This window comes from Fundulus heteroclitus, chromosome 16 (genome assembly GCF_011125445.2).
Source record: "Fundulus heteroclitus isolate FHET01 chromosome 16, MU-UCD_Fhet_4.1, whole genome shotgun sequence".
NCBI lineage: Eukaryota > Metazoa > Chordata > Actinopteri > Cyprinodontiformes > Fundulidae > Fundulus > Fundulus heteroclitus.
In genome coordinates, this window is record NC_046376.1 from 34,699,444 (window position 1) to 34,722,672 (window position 23,229).

At 41.2% G+C, this 23,229-nt stretch overlaps 1 protein-coding gene across 2 annotated transcripts in view; it reads left to right on the forward strand.

Annotated features, from left to right (window-relative positions):
• The window catches only part of smg1 (SMG1 nonsense mediated mRNA decay associated PI3K related kinase), a 68,160-nt gene that overhangs the window by 4,969 nt on the left and 39,962 nt on the right, over nucleotides 1–23,229 (forward strand). Inside the window, exons 2-21 of one of the 2 annotated variants that reach the window (XM_012879542.3) lie at nucleotides 335–483; nucleotides 790–942; nucleotides 2,736–2,872; nucleotides 3,087–3,145; nucleotides 4,203–4,416; nucleotides 4,538–4,663; nucleotides 5,751–5,823; nucleotides 8,183–8,280; nucleotides 8,439–8,612; nucleotides 10,196–10,417; nucleotides 11,185–11,286; nucleotides 13,241–13,531; nucleotides 13,832–13,962; nucleotides 18,393–18,554; nucleotides 20,183–20,301; nucleotides 20,404–20,491; nucleotides 20,633–20,734; nucleotides 20,823–20,963; nucleotides 22,472–22,698; nucleotides 22,927–23,126. In XM_012879542.3, the coding sequence (XP_012734996.2) occupies nucleotides 335–483; nucleotides 790–942; nucleotides 2,736–2,872; nucleotides 3,087–3,145; nucleotides 4,203–4,416; nucleotides 4,538–4,663; nucleotides 5,751–5,823; nucleotides 8,183–8,280; nucleotides 8,439–8,612; nucleotides 10,196–10,417; nucleotides 11,185–11,286; nucleotides 13,241–13,531; nucleotides 13,832–13,962; nucleotides 18,393–18,554; nucleotides 20,183–20,301; nucleotides 20,404–20,491; nucleotides 20,633–20,734; nucleotides 20,823–20,963; nucleotides 22,472–22,698; nucleotides 22,927–23,126 (2,968 nt within the window). The remainder of the gene's footprint in view (nucleotides 1–334; nucleotides 484–789; nucleotides 943–2,735; nucleotides 2,873–3,086; nucleotides 3,146–4,202; nucleotides 4,417–4,537; nucleotides 4,664–5,750; nucleotides 5,824–8,182; nucleotides 8,281–8,438; nucleotides 8,613–10,195; nucleotides 10,418–11,184; nucleotides 11,287–13,240; nucleotides 13,532–13,831; nucleotides 13,963–18,392; nucleotides 18,555–20,182; nucleotides 20,302–20,403; nucleotides 20,492–20,632; nucleotides 20,735–20,822; nucleotides 20,964–22,471; nucleotides 22,699–22,926; nucleotides 23,127–23,229) is intronic. The other variant, XM_036148556.1, reaches the window with a different exon arrangement.

Below are 23,229 nucleotides of genomic sequence, written 5' to 3' on the forward strand. Positions count from 1 at the left end.
CAATGATTCATGTAAAAGGTGCTCTTAGAGTTTGCAGATTTTGACAGTTTCTTACTTTTAGTGCTGATGTATCTAAATGCAAAAGTTCAGGCTTTGCTGCTGTATTCCATCTAAAAGAAATATAGTTTGATCAGAAAAATATATTATCGTATTAGTGTTCCTTCATATGTTTCTAACTTTACTAACTCATTGGAAATTGGGATTTCACTCACAGTTTTGCATCTATTCACATGGACTGGACTGGAATAGAGTACTTTAAAGCAATCTGAATGTCAGTGTTGTAAATAACGGTACAGCAAATAATTTTGATGTACTTTTTCCATGAATTCTCCAGAGGTGACGTCGTGTCATCCCTTCAGGACGAAGTGAAGTCTAGAGAGCTTGGTTCAGGGTCACTGTATGACGTGTTGCCCTCCAGGTGCCCTGAACAGTCGGCGGTGCACAGTGATGTCTACGCTGCTGCAGATGCACATCATGAGGAGGGTAAGGCTCCTGCCTTCAGCACACTCTAAAAACAGAATACATGCGTATGTGTACAGACTGTTTACAAAAGTATTCGCTCAGCCATCAAAATAATGTCAGTCAGCTGTTCCTATCACCTCCATGGCTACAGGTGAATAAAATCCAGCACATAGAGATGCAGACTGTTTCTGCTTAGATTAAAATGAACCAAAGCAGCAGAACTATTTTGCCTTATGAAGCCAACCTTACTGACATATGCATCACTTATACCCATTTGTCATGTTTCTTTTTTTTTTTTGTTAATATGTGTCATTTTTTGCTCCCTAGCTGGATATGAAGTTGAGCAAGGTGTCTGTGATACAACATTTGGTTGGAAGTCGCTGGGGGAAGAGTTGAGACCCAATGACGTGACAACGGATCTGACTACTTTTCAGCATGGAAATCGTGCTTTAGCTTCAAAGGAGATGAGAAAATCGCAGGGTAAGTGAGGACAAGATGGTGAAGTTCTCTGAAGCAGCAGTTTCATGGCTGCTGTTAGAGATGCACAATATAACGAACTGCGGTCATCATCACAATATCAGTATGTGAAATAATCCGAGGATTTCAGGTGTGATGTGTTCAGACTTTTACATCCTTAAGCTGTTTGGACACTTGAATGAAGTAGAATGTTCCTTAATGCCTACCTCAGGTGAAAAAGTTGGGTTCCTCTTAACTGATGTTAACTTAATTATATATTTTCCTGAAATGGTGCAGCTTTACTCTGTTCAGTAGTTCTTCTTAAGATGTAATTTGAACACATTGACAAACTGTTTTTTTGGTAAAATGGAACATGTATTCTATGTGCACTCTTTGTTCATTCCTTACATGCAAAGAAATGTTTATTTTTTTGTTATATAGATGTTGTGGCACCATTGGCCTTCATATCAAAATAATCAGACCAGAAATAAACAGAGAAACAGAGAAAAACAGAGAGAAACAAACAGAGAAGGGGAAGGACACGCAGCAAAGGTCTTGATGTCTGGGACAAAATCACCTCTTTGCTCTCCCACCATACCACAGACCACCTGTCAAGAAGCAATTTTATATGGCAAGCTGATGAGGCCAATTATTGTCCGTACAGTAACGCGCAGTTCCAACCCTTATTTTACGCGAGCGCGCGTTTTTTACATCACCGCTTAGTTCAATAATAAAGTCTGATATTACACAAAACTCACTCTGCTTGTTCTCCCTACTTATGCCCTTGGTGCAGAAGATAAATGAAATCGTTAACAGAAATGTTGTTATTAATTCTGAAAACATTATCATGTGAATATAAATACAAAGCATACAGAAAATGCAGCTTTATTAAGTGACCTGGTTTATTTTATTTAGCTTTTAATTTCTTTTCAACATTTAGTTCTACTACTTGGCTTGTGCTTTGGTAGTTTCATGTTTAAAATGAAATATTTGGTTCCCTAATCCTTCACACACCCCAGGTCATCAAGATCTTTCCTCCTGTGTTCCTCCAACCAGCTCTGCTGCTCCTTACCTATCGAACACTTCCTTGAGGCCATTTTCTGTATGCTTTGTATTTGTGAGTTTTGTGTAATATCAGACTTTATTATTGAACTAAGCAGGATTTAGACAGGATCAGAAAGGAAGGTGCATCTTCTTTCTGCCTTTCCCCAACGACCAGGGACCTCCTGGTTGTGTCTGGTGCTGCAGTGTTCTTATTGGGTAAAACACCTTTAAATCTAGTGGCTGAGCACATAAAAGACAACCTCCTGATAATATAATATGCAAAAAACGCCACCAAACGTTATTAACGCCACCGCCCGTATTTTACGCGAGCGCGCATTTCTTACGTCACCGCGGGTTCTGGCTGGAAACGCGCGGTGACGTAAAAAACGCGCGCTCGCATAAAATACGGGTTGGAACTGCGCGTTATTGTACGGACGATAATTGGCCTCATCGGCTTGCCATAATTTTATACCAATTGCAAAACACCTAAAGGACACATGGGCAAAAATGTCCTGAACTGGTCAACATACCAATTTCTGAAAAAGAGCAAAGCTCATATAAAATACTGATCAAGAAGGTTCATACTAGAGTTGATCCTAGCCGATCGTGGGCATCGGTTTGAGGCAGGGGTAAACATGCTGTGATACGAAGCAGTGATGTAATACTTTCTTTAGCTCGTACCAAAAGGTCATGATTTGTGTAAAATGTGGTTATGCAGGTTGATGATAACCAGAGAACCTTTTTAAAGTGTGCCTTTGGGTGTGTTGTTGCAGACAGAGGGATGGCTCACTCGGAGGAGTCTCGACTGGCCAACCTCCTGCGCAGAGTCTCCAGGGAGGATGATCGTGACCGGAGGCTGGCCACCTTAAAACAGCTGAAAGAGTTTATCAGCCACGGCGAGAGCAAAGTGGTGAGTCCTGCCACGCTCACATCATCATCCTTTTTTACCACCGCACATCCAGAACGTAGTAACGATACCTGAATGACCATCAGACCAGGGTTTGCTGTGGAGAATCAGTTTCTGCTGTAATGATCTAAAGCAGTTCTGTCTTCAGCCATTTTGGATGTGTTTTATTTCACATCACTGGCAACGAGTCACGCTTACCCTTTCTATCTTCTTTCAGACCATGGTCAAACAGCTGGACACCATCCTCAGCACCTTGAATGATATTTTGAACGAGAGGTAAGAGGAGGCATTGCATTAGCACATCATTTAAAAGCCTCTTCTCACAGAAATTGTACAGGGCGGCTGGTGAATACATTGCATGGACCAGGGGCCTCCTGTACCAAAGAGTACAGGAGGTCCCTGGAATATCTTTAGTGAATTACAGCAAAGCAACAGCTTCTTCAGGGACATCAGCAACTAATTAAGGAAACTGGAATGAATATAAAAAGTCTGTCTGCTTTGTTTCTTACTACAATACCTATGGAATTGTAGTAATTAAGTTAACTTAATTACTACAATTACTAATTAACTTTTACACGAGGCCCCAGTTCCCTAGTTAGCCTATGGAAAAAAGTTTTGTATACGTCCGATTCATGTTTGTTTTGAAACACGTTTTCTTAGTACAATTTGGTCCTTTATTCACCCCTCAGTAGTAGAATGTATTTGTATCAACAGAAAATGAAATACTATTGGTGTTCTCTGTTCAACGTTTTTTGCCAACAGGGAAGTGCCTCTTAAATTATATTTCTCTAAACAAGGGCTGAATTGTCCCCTACTTATTGGTTTTGCCCAAATTAAGTTAAGATTAAGTTTGCCTTATCGTAAATAATCATATTTTGTTAAACTTTTTTAGATTAGACTAGTTATTTTCACTTTTCACTTCTAATAATTGTGTCTAACTGTCTGGATCTTCACCACTGTCACGCCCCAATTTTCTTATTGCGGGACAATAAAGGAATTCTTATCTTTTCTAAATTTGCCATGATGTTGAACATAGTAACAAGTGTTTGTCTTTGTAATTCAGAATAAAAAGGGAACATTTAACAAAGTTTAAGAAATTGACTTCCTTAATTGTGACCAGTGTTTGTAGTAGAAGCTTTTTCTGTGAAGAGAGGCTTTCTTCTTTAAATCAGGCAGATCTGGTCCTGGCTCTGAACCATGGTTATAAATGTCTCCTTCCTGACTGCAGGTGTCATGGACACGGTTTTATTTTTTTCTTGTGATATTGACCACCATGCTGTTCTCATTGGGTGCATGTTCTGTGCTCCTTCCTCTGCATTGTTCCCATCTGTAGCAGTAAGCTGCTGTGGGAGTTGCGTCAGGAAGCAGCAGCCTGTGTGGGTCTCCTCTGCACGGTGCTCAGCTACGAGGCGGAGCGCATCTTCAAGTGGCTTTTCTTAAAGTTTACGTCCAGCAGTCGTGATGAAGTGAAACTGCTGTATCTGGTAGCAGCATATCGTGCTTTGGAGGCTGCTGGAGAAAGAAAAGCCTTCTCTCATATCATGCAGGTAACCGCGTATGTCTAAAGCTCAGAACACAATCGTTTTTGATAGTCAGAACATGCTGGAGCTGCTTTTAGCCTGGAGGATTTGTAACGCTCCAATGAGTTGGACTTGTTTTGTGTGTCAGCTGGTGATGAGCAACCTGCAGTCAATCCTGGAGAACGTGGACACACCAGAACTACTCTGTCAGAGTGTGAAGTGTATTCTCCAGGTGGCCCGCTGCTACCCCCATGTCTTCAGCACCAACTTCAGGGTGAGCATTTCAGCACAGTTAAGGTATTGGTTCATGTCTGCTGCATAAACATCAACAATGACCCCAGCTTCCTAGGCATTTATTACCCCGTTTATACTACCCTTTTTTGACCATGCCCAGAACGGTCTGAGCTCGGCAACTGAGATAACTATTGAATGCAAACGGATCGCAAACTGAACTGAAGCGTTCTCTGATAACAAAGATCGCATGAGCAGACCGCGTCATCTCCTTACAGTCAGCTGACTAATTTTGTGGTTTCAGACATTCATAATAATACCAGCTTCCCTACCGTGCCACACGGTTTCCAGAGATGATTCTGCTTGGCAGTGTGATGAACCTCAGTGTCTGTTGTTGTTTCCTGCGTCTGTAAATCGTTATTAGACGTTCGTTTGTCTTATCCACCTCCCAAAAGCCGACTCTGTCAAGTAAATTCACCAAATGTTGGCTTCTTCACCTGACTCTCTGCAAACAACCAAATATCACAATTATAACCAAGCATAACTTCCTGAATGTTACGGGCGCCGCCGTTTTGATTTGCTTGAGTCCCTCCTTCAATCCTAGAGAGCAGTAGTACCGTAGATCGCCACTAGGAGGCCAGGAACCGTGCTAGCGTGATGTTTAAACGGTATTAAGAACCAAGCTCGGCACGGTTAACTGATCCAAGCTCGGTCCGAACTCGGCATGGATCGGTTTAACAAGGGTAGTGTAAATGGGCCTTATTTAAACTAATCTCTAGGTCTGGACAGGTGTGCAAGAGAAGCATATCTGGAAAAAAATATTTGAATTTTCAATCTGCCTGCCATCCACCCTTAAATTACTCCAATCCAGCATGGTTATCAGTCCATGTGTCAATTTGTCCATCCAGTAAGGAAGTAGGAAGTAATTCACCCAGCAGTTTTTTTTTTTATCCCTATGACCTTCCTTCCCTCAATTTATTCTGAGCATTTGCATTTACTCTTTTAAAATGAGCTAAAAAGATCAGAGAACTTTGGGAAATTGTCTGGAATTTTGTATGGGAACCCTACTGTGCATAAAACACGTTGCTTATTCCACCTCAGGCTCCTGATACTTGATGTTTTCTTCACAGGACACAGTGGACATCTTAGTGGGCTGGCACATTGACCACACCCAGAGGCAGTCACTCACGCAGCAGGTTTCAGGTCTGTTTATTTCTCACTGGCATAAGATTGGAAATGTTTGGCTATCCCCATCCATTCATTTAACAGTGAAGTGTGTCTTCGACTACAGTCGTTTACTGTATTGACACTCGGTGACTATGGGAGACCCTTTGACTTCTTGCTACATGTGTTTAAATGTTAGGTTTAGTTAAAAAAACAAAATATTTGTAGTAGTCAGAGCTTCAACCATCATGCTACTCCCAGGCTACATCTAAACATCTTGAATATTGTGAAAAAGTGGAAATTTTCTGTGAAACTCCTCTGTTATATAGATTCATTACACATAGAGGGAAATATTTTAGGCCTTAACTACTTGTCATTTTGACAATTATGCTTTCAGATAATGAAAAGCCAAACTCAGTATCAGAAGATGTGAATATTACAACGGGTCATAACATGTTAAGAGGGAGGAAAAATATGGGTGGCAGGGATATCCGCAGCCGTGAGAGGATTGTTTAGCAAAATGCATTCATCTACAGATTGTCCATAGTCCATCTGGGCTAAGGATAAAAAGAACTGGGGTCCCATTTTTTAAAACATTGTGTAGGATGTATAGTAAAAGTTTGCGTACGCCCAAATGAGGAAACTGGCATACACCAAAAAAAACCCTAAATCCTGATGCATACAACATCATGTTCCGCCCACTAAACGTCCAGCTTCATCCATGAATAGTCGATGCAAAGCGCCTTATGAATGTTAATACGTATTTAAATGAGTCAGCTAATTGGTGTTTCATGGTTACCCATGGCAACCCTGGAGAAAGGAGCAGAGAAACTGAACATTTTTCCCAGAAAGGCGTTTAATGAACATGAGTCTTAACCTAAGAGTTATGTTGTCTTATAAGCCTTTTTTATTTTGGAAGGTCCTTATGTATAGCTATGGCTGACCAGTGAAAGGATGAATAACACTGAGGTTTTTAATGCTTATGATTAATCCATCTATGAATAAAGTCTGATACAGAGTGAAATTGACCGTCTTAGAGGAACCATGATGCAGTTTAGCAGCAATTCACCACTTTACCAACTGTGTCACCAATTTCCCCCGTCTCCAAAATGAGTCAGTTTGTGAGGGACCGTGCATTCTGATGTCCTGTTTTTCTTTATAGATCACTGCCTTTGTGTGGAAAGTGACGTTTCCAGGTTTAGTTCCCATTTTGTGCGTACGCACGCTTTATAAATGAGACCCTTAAACCATAGCTCAATGGTCCTGTTTTCAGATAAAAGTAAATTCTGCATTTCGTTTGGAAATCAAGGTCCCAGAGTTTGGAGGAAGAGTTGAGAGACAGAATCCATGTTGCTTGAAGTCCAGTGGAAAATTTCTATAATCATGTCATCTGCTGGTTCTGGTCCACTGGTTTTCTTGTTAAGTTCACAGTCAGCAAAGTCACCCAGGATATTCTAGAGCTCTTCGTGCTTCCTCTAGCTGACAAGCTTTATGAAGACACTGATTTGATTTTGGACTTGGTTGAGGACCGCTCTGGACAAACAAACTTCTGAAAAGCCCAATTCCAAGCGTCTCATATCAGTCCTTTTTTGAATGATATGAACAATATCAATTATGGTGTTGCATGAATGAATCCCTTATTGCTCCCTCGGTGGTCCACACAGGCCCGCAGTAAATTCTGTGCAGTAATTTTAAGCCTTCATATACAGAACTGTGCAATCAGACGTTCCTGAGAGTTTAGAGTGTGCAAATGGCCATTACCAGTAGTCTGATTGTAACGTTTAAAAATAGGTTGATTCTGGCCACTAGCTGAAATCTAAGTGCATCTCTAGTTACTATCACTATGTTTTCAAAATTACTCACTATTGCTAAGTAGTTTTGAACTCCTTAAAATTAATCTCAAATGCCAAATAAGGTTGCACAATATACTGCAGGTATATTGTGATCTTAATATGAGAATGTGCAATAGTGGTATGACTATTGCACAAAGGACTATTTTGAGCACAATAATTATTGGAAAATATATTCCAAGAGTTATGAACTTGCATTTGTCATGCAAGCGTAATATTTAATTAGTTGGACGGAGTCTCTTGGCAGCGGATGTTAAATGGTGTCACCCATAATGCTAAAGGTCACAGTATAATAGCAGCACAAAGGAAAGAAGAACATGGGCACAAATAGCACCCGAAATCATCATTGCAGTATTTTCCAAAATTGTGCCACCATACTGCCAAGTTGTAGCATGCTTTGTACTTCTGTAATATTGATAAATCCGCAGTAACAATGTTTTGGTGCCATAAACCAGATTAGCTGCAGTACATAGTGATGGCAGCAAACTACAGCATCATGTCTGTCTGCATGTTCGATGTGTCTCATCAGTCTCCTCCTCTGCATGTAGGTTGGTTACAGAGTCTGGAGCAGTTCTGGGTGGCAGACCTGACCTTCTCCACCACCCTACTGGGCCAGTTTTTAGAAGACATGGAGGCATATGCTGAGGTGATTAACAACACAACTGAAACAATACCTTATTGTAATTAAAAAAATGAAGCTGTCAAAGAGCTTTTCAGGTGTTTCTAAAACTGTTAAAAGTGAACTTTTATAATCTCATGAGCTGATGAATGATTTTAGTTATTAAGTGTACCTGCTGTGTGTAGGATCTGAGTCATGTGACGTCAGGTGAGGTGACGGACGAAGACATCCCCCCGCCTTCAGTGTCCCTGCCCAAGCTGGCGGCTCTGCTGAGGGTTTTCAGCACGGTGGTCCGCAGCATCGGAGAGCGATTTAGTCCTGTGAGAGGACCACCCATCACCGAAGTCTATGTCACTGATGTAAGAATACATCGCAGCTCCTCCTGCTACATGCCAGAAAAGGCTCTGTATCACAGAGTAGACATTAATCGCCTTGTTGTCTCATTGAGGGTGTGAGTAATGGAGACAACTGGACTCAATGTGTGAAAAAGTGGAAAGTCTTCAAAGGCGTCAAAAATATTGAGACTTTTGAACTTTTTTTAGTCTTAAGGCTGGTTTACATGGCAGGATTTTTAGCACGATTCTTGCCCTGATTTTCCCCTTCTGAGAGGCGCCGACTATCTGCATGTCTCTTGAGATATTCTTAAGAGATATTCCTGTCGTGTGTGGTGCGCTAAGAGTGATGCGGTCCGCGTGGTAGAACATTGGGGACCGCTCCGACATCCTAGCACGGAGCAGGCAGCCTGTTGAGTGTGACATGTCGCCAATCAGAAAACGAGGTGAGAGAAACCCCGAGGCTATTGTCACTTAGCCTCGTGAGACCATCCTGATCTCGCGAGGTTTCAAGGTTTCACTCGCAGATCAGTCTGGATACTCTCCGTTAAAGAAAATTTGGAGCCGTTCACCAAACGAACGTCCAATCAGCGTTGGCTTTGAGGCGGGTTGAGGTGTGACGCAACGGGAAGCGCGACAGTTCAGTCTAAAGAACATGGCGGCTTCAGCCGATGAAACTAGCGTTAGCGTGGCTATCGAGCAAGTTTTATCGGAATTACAGAGTATTTCTCTGCTGAGCTAACGAGCCTTTACTTGCAGCAGCAAGAGTAGCTTGGCTTGTGGTTGTGTTTTCGTCGTCGCTCTGTTACGAGCGACGACGAATCTGATTGGTTCATTTGGCCCGTCTATCACCAACATAGGCCAATCAGCTAACCAGTATTTTCGCCCCTTCCCAAAATTACTTCAACGGAAGGTTTCCAGATGGATATGCGGAGCAAATCCATCTGGCGGAGTCAGGTAAGTGTAGTCCAGCAGCTACTCTGTCCTCCTGGCAGAGAAGGCTAGTTTGTTCGTCTTCGTCTCCCTCTCAGGGCGTATGTGTGTACGCGGAGGGGTGGAGTGATAGTTCACAATGTCTGTAGTGCAGCAGCAGAAGCGGGTTTCTTTACTCCTGTTTATAGTCCCTTTTTTAGAGCCCACGTTTAAGAACAATCCCCAAAAAAAACGCGACTCATGGAACTTACAAGCCACTTTAGATAAAAACAAGTGGACTTGGCAACAGTGCCAAAATCGTTTTACACAATAACTTTAGTTATTAGCAGTAGCTTGGTACCAAATATATGGAGGACATGTGACATTGTCACATTCATGACACTCCACGGCTTCCAGTTATTACACGCTTAATGGCGAGATCGTTTGTCAGTCATTTAGCGCACTACTAGATGGATGTAACTCTTACACACCAGTGCTTTAAACAAAATTGTGCACAATTATGAAGTGGAACAAAAATGATACATGGGTTACAAACTTTTTACTGATTTGTCTTCATATATATGGCTTTATGGTCATTTTTGATGAAACCCAACCTAGAATGTAACGCCGTTTAGCATGCCCTGTTGGTAAAATAATCATATTTGAATGTAATGGACCTCCTCTGTTGTCTTTTACAGGTTTTTAACCGAGTTCTGGCCTGTGTGACTGCAGCCAAGCAGGTCCAGTTCTCAGAAGCTGTTCTCACAGCAGGGAATGAGTGTGTGGGGGTATTGCTGACCAGCGTGGAGCCCACAGGTCACCTCATGGATGCTGTCCTTGCTTACGGTTTGGACCAGCTGGACTGCTGCCTGGCCTGCGGCTCCGATTACAGCCTGGCTGTCCTCAGTCTTCTCTCTCTGGTATTGTCACCTATAAAGTTCTTAGCAGTTCTTCCACCTGTTCCTTTTCATTGTGATTTAACCTCTTTAATTTGGGATTTTGAATCACTACTTGGGTGATATTAAAAGACCTACGATGTTGAAGAGGTCAGTAGTAACATTTATGGATGCAAGAGAGCACATTGACCTACATAAACTCTGGGCCAATGGTTCCAAAATAAACTCCAGGAAGACTAGACACGAGCAGTTTTTGTTCTTGTGATGTTAATCTGACATCTGATTACTATTGAAGCTCTGTGTTGAAACTTTTTTTAAACATTTGACTTATGAAAAACAAAGGTTTTGATTGGCTGCCTAAGAGTGCTTCTTTCCTCCCCGATCCACATCCGGTTTTTGCTGCTTGAGCCGGGGATTTGAGCTTAGTACGTTCTAGTGACAGTGTAGTAGTAAAACCGGTTTGGTGGCCACAGTCATTTAGGATTCCTCAGACTAAAAATAACCCAATGAACAAAGTGCCTCTGACCTTTAAGTACATACTGATGTGATGTTTATTCAATCTTTATTCTTTGGCTGTATTCCTTACTTTACTCCTTTGACCCACACTGTCTGCCCTAACTTTGGACAGAATTGTATAAATGCTCCACGGTTTGTTTCTAAATGTTTTCAGTGAGCATTAATGTTTGGTGAACGGTAAAAATCAACCAGCTTTTAGGATCCCTCTGTTAGTTTTGTTCTGTTCTGCTAAAGCGTGTCTGTAACGTGTAGCTGAAGTTCAGAATGTCTTTCAGATTGTGGATCAGGTGAACACCAAACTTCCTGTGTCATTTGTTGAGAAACTCTTGGCGCCGGGCTCCCAGCTTCTGGATCTACGTTTCCATCCTGAGAAGGAGGTGTGTGTGCTTTTTCACTCAAACCTGAGAGTAACAAGTCCAAATAAACCAACTTTCTGGTCGATTTCCAATCACCACCGTTTTAACCTGACCCGCCTTTACTGCTTTTAACCTATTCTGATTTAACAAAACACTTTTATTCTCTTCTTCAAAACAGAAGATTAACTGTTTTGGGGTTTAAAAAGTTTCTAGTAAAACAAAAATAGGAAATTCTCAAAATGATGCAGCTGTTATTCCTTCATTTACTTTAAATCTACAAATACAGCAAAATCCTCCAGGTTATGGTAGCAGTATCTGTACAAATACAACCAACTATAACCTGCTTTCTTCCAATCCAGGTTATAATTCACTTTTCTCATATTGTAGAATGTATGAGTGCACCGTGTCACAAGATAAACATTTTCAAATGAAAAAGAGCTGTGTCCAGCTTTGGCCCAATCATCTCAGATATGTATCAAAGCAGGTATTTTCCGTTTGCACATCCTGTCTGCATCCAAATAGTTTTGTCCTTTTGAAAAAAAAAAAAAAGACAAAAAAAGAACAGATTTATTTGGATTCAGAATCAAATTCAGTTTCAGTTCTTTGTGTCACGATTGAATTCAATTTCGCTTTGATATTGATTTAAATGTCTTGATATTGGTTTATGTTGTAAAATGCAGAAGTACACAATTTTTTAAGAGTACCTGTCATTACATTTTAAATATATAATAATTTTGCCGTATGAACAGCCATAGTATACCAGTACATGTTTTCATATTTTTGAGCAAATTAAATATTGCTATGGAGTACAAAAGTGAACAGTACTATATGAACATTGATGTTCATACAAATAAAGTACATACAAACCTAAATTATTCTATCATAAATTATTCTCCTTTCCTCTTAGAAACTGGGATAATTGTCGAACAATAATACATCTGGAAATAAAAAACGAGATGTTAATGAAAAACCGGTTTACATCAGTACAGTGCTAATGTGGTGATTTTTATTCTCAGATGGCCAATATAATATCCCTGGTAGTCCCAGTCCACCACTGTATTAAGACTGCAGTAAAATAATTTACTTTATTTAGGTTTGCGTGGTGAATTGTCTGGCTGTCGCCCGTAAAGCACGAATTATTCGAGATTATCGCTCATGAACAAAGTGGCTAGGACAACTAATCGATTCATAGGATTTTCTAAATAGATATTGAATTGGAAAATTTTTTATTGCAATACATTTATGACTGTTTGCCTGAAACCTGAAATGTAAGCTGATTAAAATAATGACTAAGAGGAAAGGATAGGCTGTCAGAAATAATAATGGCTGTAATCCAGCCTGAAGGAGCTTTTCTCTGATTGGTCTGTAGGTGTGTGAGGATCAGCAGTCTGTATAACACCACTCAACAGTTAACCTTTTGACTTGTATTTGAAAACATGCTAGGGCAGCTCCAGAATTCAAATTTTCAACTCTCATATTAGCATATGGTTGGCATTAGCAGTCTGTATGTGTGCCCAGTAGCGTGCCTAGACCCAACCTTTCCTAACAAGTATGTCCTGTGATTTGCAGAACCAGAACCAGCCTTTTCAAAAGGATAAACCAAGCTACTTGGCACAACAAAGAGGCAGCTTGAATGAACAGGCGACCGAGATGTTATTGGGCCTAATTAGCCATTAGAGGAAAATGTTAGTGGATATTCTTCTCCATCTGTGACCTTGTTGAGGCGGCAGCCTGTTTCTGTCTGGCTCACTCTTCCATGTTCTTCCTGGGAGTTGCAGCCCTGAACAGCAGCCAGGGCTAGTCAAGCATAAAATGAACCGATCTGGCCTGGTAGACTTTAGATAGCCATAAATGATATCTAAGCTTTATTACCAAAACCTGTGGCATTAATTCTTTGGAACAAGTTCTACGGGATTTTTTGGTTCTTAGTTGAAATCTGTGTGTGTGTTGCTAATCTTTTCATCGTGCTCCACAGGTGATGGCTGCTGTCCACAGTGTTTACCAGGCACTGCTGAGCCTCAAGAACATTCCCACGCTGGAGGCAGCTTATAAGATGGTGTTGGGTGAGATGGCCTGTGCTCTGTGTAGCCTGATGGAGAGCCTGGTTCACACTGGAAGCACCGTGGCTCCTGGCAGCACCTTCTCAACTATCCAGCACCATGCTTTTGCTTCCCTTAAGTTGTCTCCGGAGAAGGCCCAGTTCACCCTCATCTTCAATCTCAGCACCCTCACCACTATCGGCAACACCAAGAATTCTCTTATAGGGGTGAGCTGTGTTACTTTTAATGTACTGGCTGATATTAGTTACGACTTTAGTACACCGGGCTTCAGGGATAACATGGCTATATAGTGTAACCATTTGGTCGGTGTAACCTGTAGGTTTTGGATATAAGCTCATGGGGGGATAACTGTGATGAGTTTGCTAAAAAAGACCCAAAACTTTGCCAAGGGCAGGCACTTGCTCTATAAATCATGCCTCTGATGGGATGGACAGGTTTGCATTGGCATGGAATGAAGTCCAATGTTGAAGCTGATGACTGTTCTTTCTTCAATGTGTCTGCTCTAGATGTGGGCCTTGTCTCCAACGGTCTTCACTCTGCTAAGTCAGAACTTGCTTCTGGTTCACTCGGAGCTGGCTGTGTATTACCCTGCCATCCAGTATGCCGTACTCTACTCCCTGTATTCACACTGCACCAGGTAAACACACAGCCTCCTTTACTGGGATCTTATACAATAGACCAGGCTTTCTCAAAGTCCGCACTACAGACCAAACGGCAGGTCAGTCCGACTAAGGCCATGGTGGAGAAAATGTGGGCCGCATGTTGGAACATAACGTAGAAAAAATGGAAGGTTATATAATTTGGTCATTTGTGGATTTGATCTAACAAATCTCTACAGAACAAAGTGTCCTATAAGGGAACCCTCTCACCAGCGTTCTTAGGAACAGCAGGGCTGTCTCAGCCTGTTCTGACCCACTCAGCTGAAGCGCAGCTCTCCTTTAGACTCTCAGTCGTCTGATAGAGAGCCGACTATGGCTTCATGTAGCTGTATGTATGGGGTCAGGCCTTCATTCTGGAATAAGTGATGACTTTACGCCTAAATTGGTTTTATTAAGCTGCGATGAGCTGATAAATGTTTTAAGCCTCCTGAGTGTTGCCCACTAACCTAAGACAGGTGGACAGACGCTGTTAAGCTGGAATGGGGAGCCTGTAGTTGTCCTGGTGGGAGATGCGGGGACTGATGCTGGTCAGCAGGTCGTCAAACTGGGCTTGGGTGAGATGTAAATAGCACTGAAAGGGACCCTCGTCTACGTGCAGCTCCTGCAGTAGGTGGTGAAACTCAGAATTATGTGGTGGATCCTGACGTTACATAGAGGCATCTGACGACCACGTTGTGTAGCTTTATCCAGTAAATAAAGCTAAGCCACTCTCTCGATTTCATCTGTGATTTTACAAAGAGTCTGGCAGAGGAAAAGAACAGGTAGCTCCCCCCAACAGGCGGCACTTTGCCAGACTTGTAAGAGCACAGGTGTCCAAGTTGAGGCGTTAGACAACTTTTAGACGCTCAAAAAGACTTTGGTCTGAATACAGCATAAGGTTTTCTGCAGCCTCCAACAGGTTGTCTTCCAGGATTATTCTGGTTTTAGCTACATCCATCTTCTCATTAACCAAGGATGGGAACAATCAAGTTACAATTAATAGTCGAGTAATTCTTTGATTAAAATGTGTTCAATAAATGATAATGTCTGCTTAGACCTTTTCAGTGTTGTAGTGTGGCCGGCATCCACAAGAGGGTGATACTGCTCATCCTTCAGCGGAGCCAGACCATGATAGTTGTAAGAGAAATAATCATGGCACATGTGTGTCAGAACAGGAATGTCAGGGCTCTCAACTCTCTCACAATGACCGTGTGACACGCATTTCACTGACTTCACACGCACATGCCACACATGGCATTTCTCACGCATAAAAATAACAAAGCCCATCAGGGCTGCGGATGATCCGTTCTCAGGTCTGTCCATTCAGAGGTTAGTCTAAACCCCACTTTCTGTGGAGACAGTTCGTGGCCATTAGTAATTATTCCTGCTGCAGTTTTTTAACAGAGCAGCAGGAAGAGTGATCAGAGTTATAAATAATTTTGGTCTTAACCAGTGGTGAAAGTAAGCCGGTACTGTCCGGTATTGCACACACAGAATTCAGGTGCGCAAAATTGCGTTAAATGTAATTTAGGTGCGTACTTTTAAGGAACTTATAACATCGGGGGCTTCAGCTCAGACCTGTCATTCCTCCTGTTCCCTGTAAAGGAGCACTTTACAGTCTTTATGCATTTTTCCCACCCGCCTCAAACTGATTTCATTACATATAAATTCTGCTGGTGCCAGACGTTACAAAAAAAAGTGTTTGTTTTTCTTCTACAGTCACTTAGGAACCAGTGAGGCGCAGAGCTTGAAAAGCAGAATCATCAATTCTGGGGTTGCAATGCGTAAAAAGTGCTATATTTCCTATAGGATTCCCCACTTAAGACCAGAGTGCCCTGCACCATAGAGCAGATACGTCTGGTCAGCGCGGAGACTGAGATGAGAATTCTGTCGGTGTGAAAGGTGACAACAAAGATTGTAAACTGTAACAGGCTAGAAGTGCATGGAGCTGAAAAGATGGAAAACATCAGCAGCTGGATCGTGCGTAAAGACGCAGCGCAGAGGAACCATATAGGCTTGATGAAGCTCAGCCTTTCACCAATGAGGTTGTAGAGCTGAACTACACTGATAAACAGTGCAGATTAATGTGTAACAGTGTAATAATACGGTCAATGATTTACAACTACTTTATTATTTTATTCAGTATTTTTTTTTAACAGCTGTGTTTTTTTTTTTTTTGACTGTTTTAACACTAACTGAACAATAACGTGGAAACACTTCTCTTTCACTTTTTAACAAAAGTAATACATGTCTACTTCCATGTCTGGTTGGATAAAAATGAGGAGTTGACTGGGCCGGCTCTTCCAGGGTTCAGTCAGCTCCGCCCTAGAAAACTAACATTATCTCACTCTTAACTTTTGATAAAAATTGAGAGGTCTGGGAATGTAAAGTGGAGTCCGGTGTGGGATTATGTTGCACCATTTGATGATGACAAGGATGCAAGAAGCCCTTTATACAGCTGTGTTTTAAAATGTAAACAATCAACACGCTCCTTAAGTTATCACCTAAATGGGGCCGATTCAGCCATAATGCATGGACGACCTAACCTGACCCTAGCCAGAAGTATTTCGCTCCGCCTAGCTCCACTCACATCCATCTGGGACCTCTCCATAGGAATTGCCTTTATTGAAGACTGGGCCTTATCAAAAATTCTTGCATATGATTGAATAAGCCACTTGTCTGTCATCTTTATCGATGTGCTATTTCAACCACTCACACCGAAGCTAACCCGTGACGCTGTGAGAGGACGCAGGAAAAAAACAAAACTTTTTTTTTTTAATGTGTTTGCGGCTCTAGTGGCACGCGTTTTATTGACAGTGAGCTGACAGGAAGAGGAGGAAGACAGGCAGCAAAGCGCCGCGGGTCGGAGTCGATCCCGGGCCGACAGCGTTGAGGACTAAAGGCCTCCTAATATGGTTCGCACTAACCGCTCTGCCACGGGCGCGTCCCGGAAAACCAAACTTGCCAAATCCGGTCGGGAGAAGGGCGAAAACATGGTTTCCACCAACAAAAGCCTTCAGAGGCGTTCTCTGATGTTCTTTTAATGAAACAATATTAGGTAGATTGGACAACACGGAAGAAATAGCAGCATCAATGTTAACGCTTGCTTCCTTGATGCGAGCCGCCGTTGTTGTCTGAATCAAAACAGTCTCACGGTCGTTTCTCCACTACGTCACATCTATGAAACTCCAGCCCTGCGTCCTGATTGGCTGGACAATAAAATTGGTTGGAGAAATCAGGAGAAATCACTTTCTATGGGAGATGTCCCAGATGGATGTGAGTGAAGCTAGGCGGAGCGAAATCCATATGGCTAGAGTCAGGTTATGGAGGACCAGGCCGCAACAAATTTAACATGATGGAAAAAGACAAAGCCCTCTCCATCAACCATGGTTTGGACATCATGTCATGTTACAATTTTTTGTGTAATGCTCTCCACTGTTCTGTCATCACATTCTTGCCTTCTGAGCACATGAGTGAGTTTTGGTTGAGAAACTGACGCTGCTCTTCCCGGCAGCTAGGTTGAATGATGCTATTTAGCTGGCAGTTTAAAGGTATATATCCCTCGTTATATGTTAAAAAAAACCAGCCCACTAAAATCTGTTTGATCATGATAAAATAAGGTTATATACACCACGCCTCCATCCTGATAATGTTTTGATGGTCCTTTTTGTGGATAAAAATAGCCCCAGCACCAGGAGCGATTAGCAGATATAAACAGAAGTGCCGCTATCTAGAAGCAGTATTGCAGAACTATCATAATGCCGGTTTGTAAATACTTACTTAACCGTTTGTTAAATAAAGACAAAAGGCTTTATTTACTAACAAATTGAGCAGCAAGATAGTATAAAACTATGATGCCAGCAGGTCATTATAATCTTTCATCAAAACTTTGAATGCAACTACAGCGAGCTTCTGACATATAAATAAATAAAAAAGTCAAATGATGTGGCTATGCACCTTTTTATGGTGCTTGTTGAGTGTTTACATTTAAAAACAACTGCGTGAAGACTATTTTGCATTCTCATTAAACATTGCAAAAATAATCCACACTGGAGTCCGTTTAGATCGCTTCACGCTGCTTCTGCCATGACGGCCTTGCTCCACTTTAGAATTATCAGCAGTGCCCTCTTGTGGATTGTGGCCATATTACAACACTGAAAAAAGGTCCCTCTAAGCAGATGTTATCAGCAAATCAGATGGAACTACCTTTAATCGACAATTAATCGTAAGTCAATTCTTTGTTTGCATCCTTAGTTGCCAATATTTAACTAAGCAACAGAGCATTGCGTGATGCAGCTCGAAGGGGGAGCTCAGACCAACAGAACATTCTGTTGAGACATAAATTCCCATTCAAATCCAAATTCAAGTAAAACTTTCAGCTCTTATGGATGTACATTTTTCCACTGATTATCTCCTTTTTCTTTTGCAGACACGATCATTTTATCTCATCCAGCTTGTCGTCATCATCCCCCTCTCTGTTTGACGGGGCTGTCATCAGCACGGTGACCACCGCCACAAAGAAACATTTTGGCACGCTGCTCAGCCTCCTGGGTAATCTGCTGTCTAAGGAGCACCTTTACCCTGATGCCAGGTTTGTGAAACTCTCTTAGTTTTTTCAAATCCTCCTAAGTGACAGAAAACTATAAAATCAAGCAGTGGAAATAAGTTATGTGTTTAACAAGTAATCTCTATTAGTAAAATAAATCCCAGCATAAGTCTCCGTCTGGAGATCATGTACAATTAATGATTTATTTCTGACGTGAAGCTGCAACATGGAGAGGGTTCTAAAACTCCTAAAATGTTCTATTGTAAGACAGCTTTGACTAAAATTCAAAAGAAAAACAAAATGGCTGGAAAAGAGAGTCCTCCAAAACAGATGATGAAAAAATTATCAGGGTACAAAAATGGTAATATTTTTTGTGGAAAATTTATAATTATTTATAATTTTATTTATTTTATTTTATTATGAATTATGTATGTTCACATTTTCACATATAAATTTCACATTCTCATCCAGCGTTACACACATACTTTCACAGACATTACAGATGGGAATAAGAACAGAATTTTCCATAAAGAACTGTGGGCTGATGCTAAAGAAAGTAGAAAACAAAAATAATGGAAATGGATACAAATCCTTACTAACAAATTATGTTTGAAGTGCTGTAATACATCTGTCTATCCCAAAATACACCCATCTTTAGTCTTAAGGCAAAAGTGATTCTTTCTATCTAAAAAATGTCAAACCACTGTAGGTTTCTCTAGTTGTAGTAACTTCCCCGTTATTGCTTTACTACAAGCAGCACTTAAAATCTGAAATAAATATTTGTCACTGAAGGAGACATTTCTTGATGCTGCTTAGCTGAGACCGTTGTGATTCAAAATAGAATGTCAGATGGATGGAGTTAGAAGGGGCTACGTCATCTTCTAATTAACTAATTTGTTCACACATCTGTGACTCAGGCTGTAGGAGAGAGAAGCTTTTATCAAGACCAAAAAAGTGATTAAAAACAATGATTAAATGTGTTTGGCACTACAAATGACCTTTATGAAATTATTTAGGGTGAAGTCTCTTGCCCAAGGACACAACGACAGAGACAGTCAGAGCAGGGGATTGAATCAGCAACCCGCCAATTACAGGACAAACTCCCTATGGTTGAGATTAAGTTTAAAATTCAGAGTACCACGATCTGAGATGTCCATAGACCCCACATTACTGTCATTAACTCTGTGTAGATCTTTCGCAAACATTAAAAACTAGTCAATCCTCGAGTATAATGAGTGTGGATAAAAAAAATACGCGTAGGAATTTTAATTCCTACGGTATCTGGAGACGTCTACCAAACCAATGACCTTTAATGCCATATTAAGCTTTTTGTTCAGTTTTAGCCCTGTTTTTTAGAAGAAACAAGTTTATGGTTTAACCTAATAAAAATAGATTGCATTAATGAAACGGTTTCTAAAAAAGCTTTCATGAACCAGTATTGGAAAATGAAACAAACTGATTGGAGATTTGGTTTAGCTTTTTTTTAATATTTCTATATATATATATATATATATATATATATATATATATATATATATATATATATATATATATATATATATATATATTCTTAATTATAGCGGGTCTGGTCAACTATAATACTGGGTCCATAAAACTTAAAGCCCAATTGCTCCACACTAGATTCCTATGTGAGTATTATTTGTTTATTTTAGGAAGCTTCTGCTGACCTGGGCTCAGGAAATCTCCTTGCTGATGGTCAAGTCAGACACCTACAGCCCCCTCTTCTCCTTGCCGTCATTCAACAGGTTCTGCAAGGGCCTGCTGGATAATGGTGAGGCCAGAAGCAGTCATCCTTAGTTCCTCTTCATTTAACGGTGTCCTTAAAACCGTTAATATTTCCTATGTTTTTTTTTTTCTCCTTTTTTCTGCTTAGCTCTACATGAAGATCACAGTGTCTGCCTTCAGACATGCCACAGCTTACAGGTCCTCTCCCCGTGTCTGTCTACCGACATCCTGCGGAGGTGAACTTCATTCTTTATGCCTTCAGTGCTTTCAGATGCTGTTTAAAGCCTGTAGTTTTTATCATTAGAGACAGCGGGTTGATCTCTAATGGCCAGTGCCTGTTGTGTGTGTTTATGGCTGTATATGTTGTGGTCTGCCAGGTGTGTGGATGTCTGCAGAGTCCAGCTGGTTCACTCAGCTGTAAGAGTACGGCAGGCCTTTGCCAAACTCCTCAGAACGATTCCTCTGGATGTGGCCTTGAGGTAAGACATCTACTCATTCCTCTGACTTGAACTCTTTCATGCTCTTTGAAATCTATCGAATTAGGTTGTGGTTTCTTCTTGTCCGCAGTAACCACAACCACTCAGAGATCAGAGAGATCTCTCTGGCTATTCGCCACCACATGAGCCGCTCACCAAGCAGCACTTTCCACCCCCAGGACTTTAGCGACCTCATCAGCTTCATCTTGTATGGAGTCCTTCATCGTGGAGGGTACATGCACATGTACACATTTCAGCTCTGTAAATGGTCTGTGTCCTCATTAACTATAATGGGTAGAGATGCACTGATCAGAATTATGGATTCTGATCAGGAATCGGAAATTCGTTTTCCTGATTTAATAATTTACATACATTTGTTCAGGTTGAACCAGAAGTACCAGAGGAGGGGTCTGATTGTCAAGTGACTTGGGTGTTCTTAGAAAAATGGCAGTATCATCAGCAAGATGATAAATTACAGTGTTTGCTATGCTTCTTCTTGTTAGGCTGTTCTTTTGAAATTAGGGGCTTTATTTGATAGTTAGCTGACAGGAAACCGGGTTGAGAGAGAGGGTAAAGACATGCAGCAAAGGTCCACAACAAAGACTGTGGGACCACCCTAGAAAGCAATTTCCCTTCTTGGTGCTCCTTCCTAATCAATGACCACAACAGGTTTCATCACTACCAGTCACCTGGAGATACATTTTTCTTGAACGACTGCTTTTAGACAGGATGATTGTTCTGCTACTTTCCACACTGAATCTATACAGTGTCTCATGGAAGACTGAATGATTATATATGGAGGACGTCCAGTAGCTGTGGCTTAGCCACAGAACTTGATCAATAATGTCTGAAAGCTTCTCCTTACATTGAAGCAGCGTCTTTTGACAGATGGCAGTGATCTTATCGTGCACATCCTCACCTCCTTTCTTCAGCTAACCCAGAAAGATGGCAATCCCATCATATTTCATATTTTGTCTAGTCAAGTTTAAGGTGATAGTGTCTGCAGCAAAGTCGGTGTCTACCTTAAAATATCTGCGTTTTTTGTTTTCTAGCTTTAATCGATGTTTTCTGTACCTTGTGATTTGAAATGGCAACTTGCCATTTTCATGACTTCTGAGGTAGATGTTGGATGAAAATGTCTTTAGTGCAGTAGTTTTGAAGGTTTATAGTTGAATCTATTATGAAACATCTAAAAAGTTGACAAACTGAGAGATTGTGTTGAATATGCTCATGGCTCCTTCCGACTCCTGTTAAAATAAAAGCAGAATCCTTGCATTTTGGGAACTTATAACAAAGTAATCAGATTCACACTTTTACTACAACCTTACACGGACTAGTCAAAGGTAGTCAGAGGGCTAAATGTGGCCCATAGGCCATAAAATGCCCAGGCCTGATTTAAAGGCTCAGGGAACCTTCTCTGGTGGTTTGCGTTAATGAGCTGATTAGGATGGATGAAACACCGTGAGTTTCCAACATTTAACAGTTTCACAGTATTCACATTTGTTTGAGATACTGAATGTTGGGTTTTCATTTTCTGTAAGGCATAATCATCAAAATGACAAGAAATAAAAACTTTAAATATGTCACTCTTTGTGTAATTAGTCTGTTTCACTTTATTAAATGAGGGCAAAAATATCAAAAGTTTTTACATTTTTGTAGCTGTACATTTATAAGAGACTTAATTGGTGTGTTACACATTTACTGTGTAATGACACTCCAGCTTTTCTTTTCTAATTACAGTAAGGACCCGTGGTTGGAGCGCCTGTACTACAGCTGCCAGCGGCTCGACAAGCGTGAGCGGCGTGGAAGTGCTGACAGCAGCAGGCCAGACATGGTGCCGCGGGCGCTGCTGAAAACTGAGGCGGTGTTGTGGCAGTGGGCAGTTTGGGAGGCTGCACAGTTCACCGTGTTGTCAAAGCTCCGCACACCGCTGGGTCGAGCTCAGGACACCTTCCAAACCATTGAAGGTAAATAAGTTTTAGCTCAAAACATTATAGCTAAGGTTTATTTTCCTGTAATTCATCATTTTGTTACCAAGCACGTTTTTATCTAATAAGGACAGATAATTACATCTAAGTTTCTTTATTTGGTTGTTAAAACCCCTAATCTTTCCTATAAAAGACGTCCTGGTCTAAATGAAGTCAGGGATCTCACTTTAAGCTCACTACTTCCTGTTTTTTGCTGTTGTGTTGAAGGGATGATCCGAAGCCTGGCTGCACACAGTCTGAACCCTGAACAGGATCTTGGAGCCTGGGCCGGTCCTGGAAGTGATGGAGATGGGCACCATTCAAACCAGCTCCGCCTTAACCTCCTGCTTCAGTACCTGGAAAACCTGGAGAAGCTCATGTACAATGCCTATGAAGGCTGTGCAAATGCTCTTACTGCTCCACCAAAGGTGGGTACAAGTAATGACACACAGAAAATCCCCTGAGCATACTGCAGATTGAGTCATTTTAATCCAAGCTGAAAGATGCCAATCAAATATATTTGAATCACTG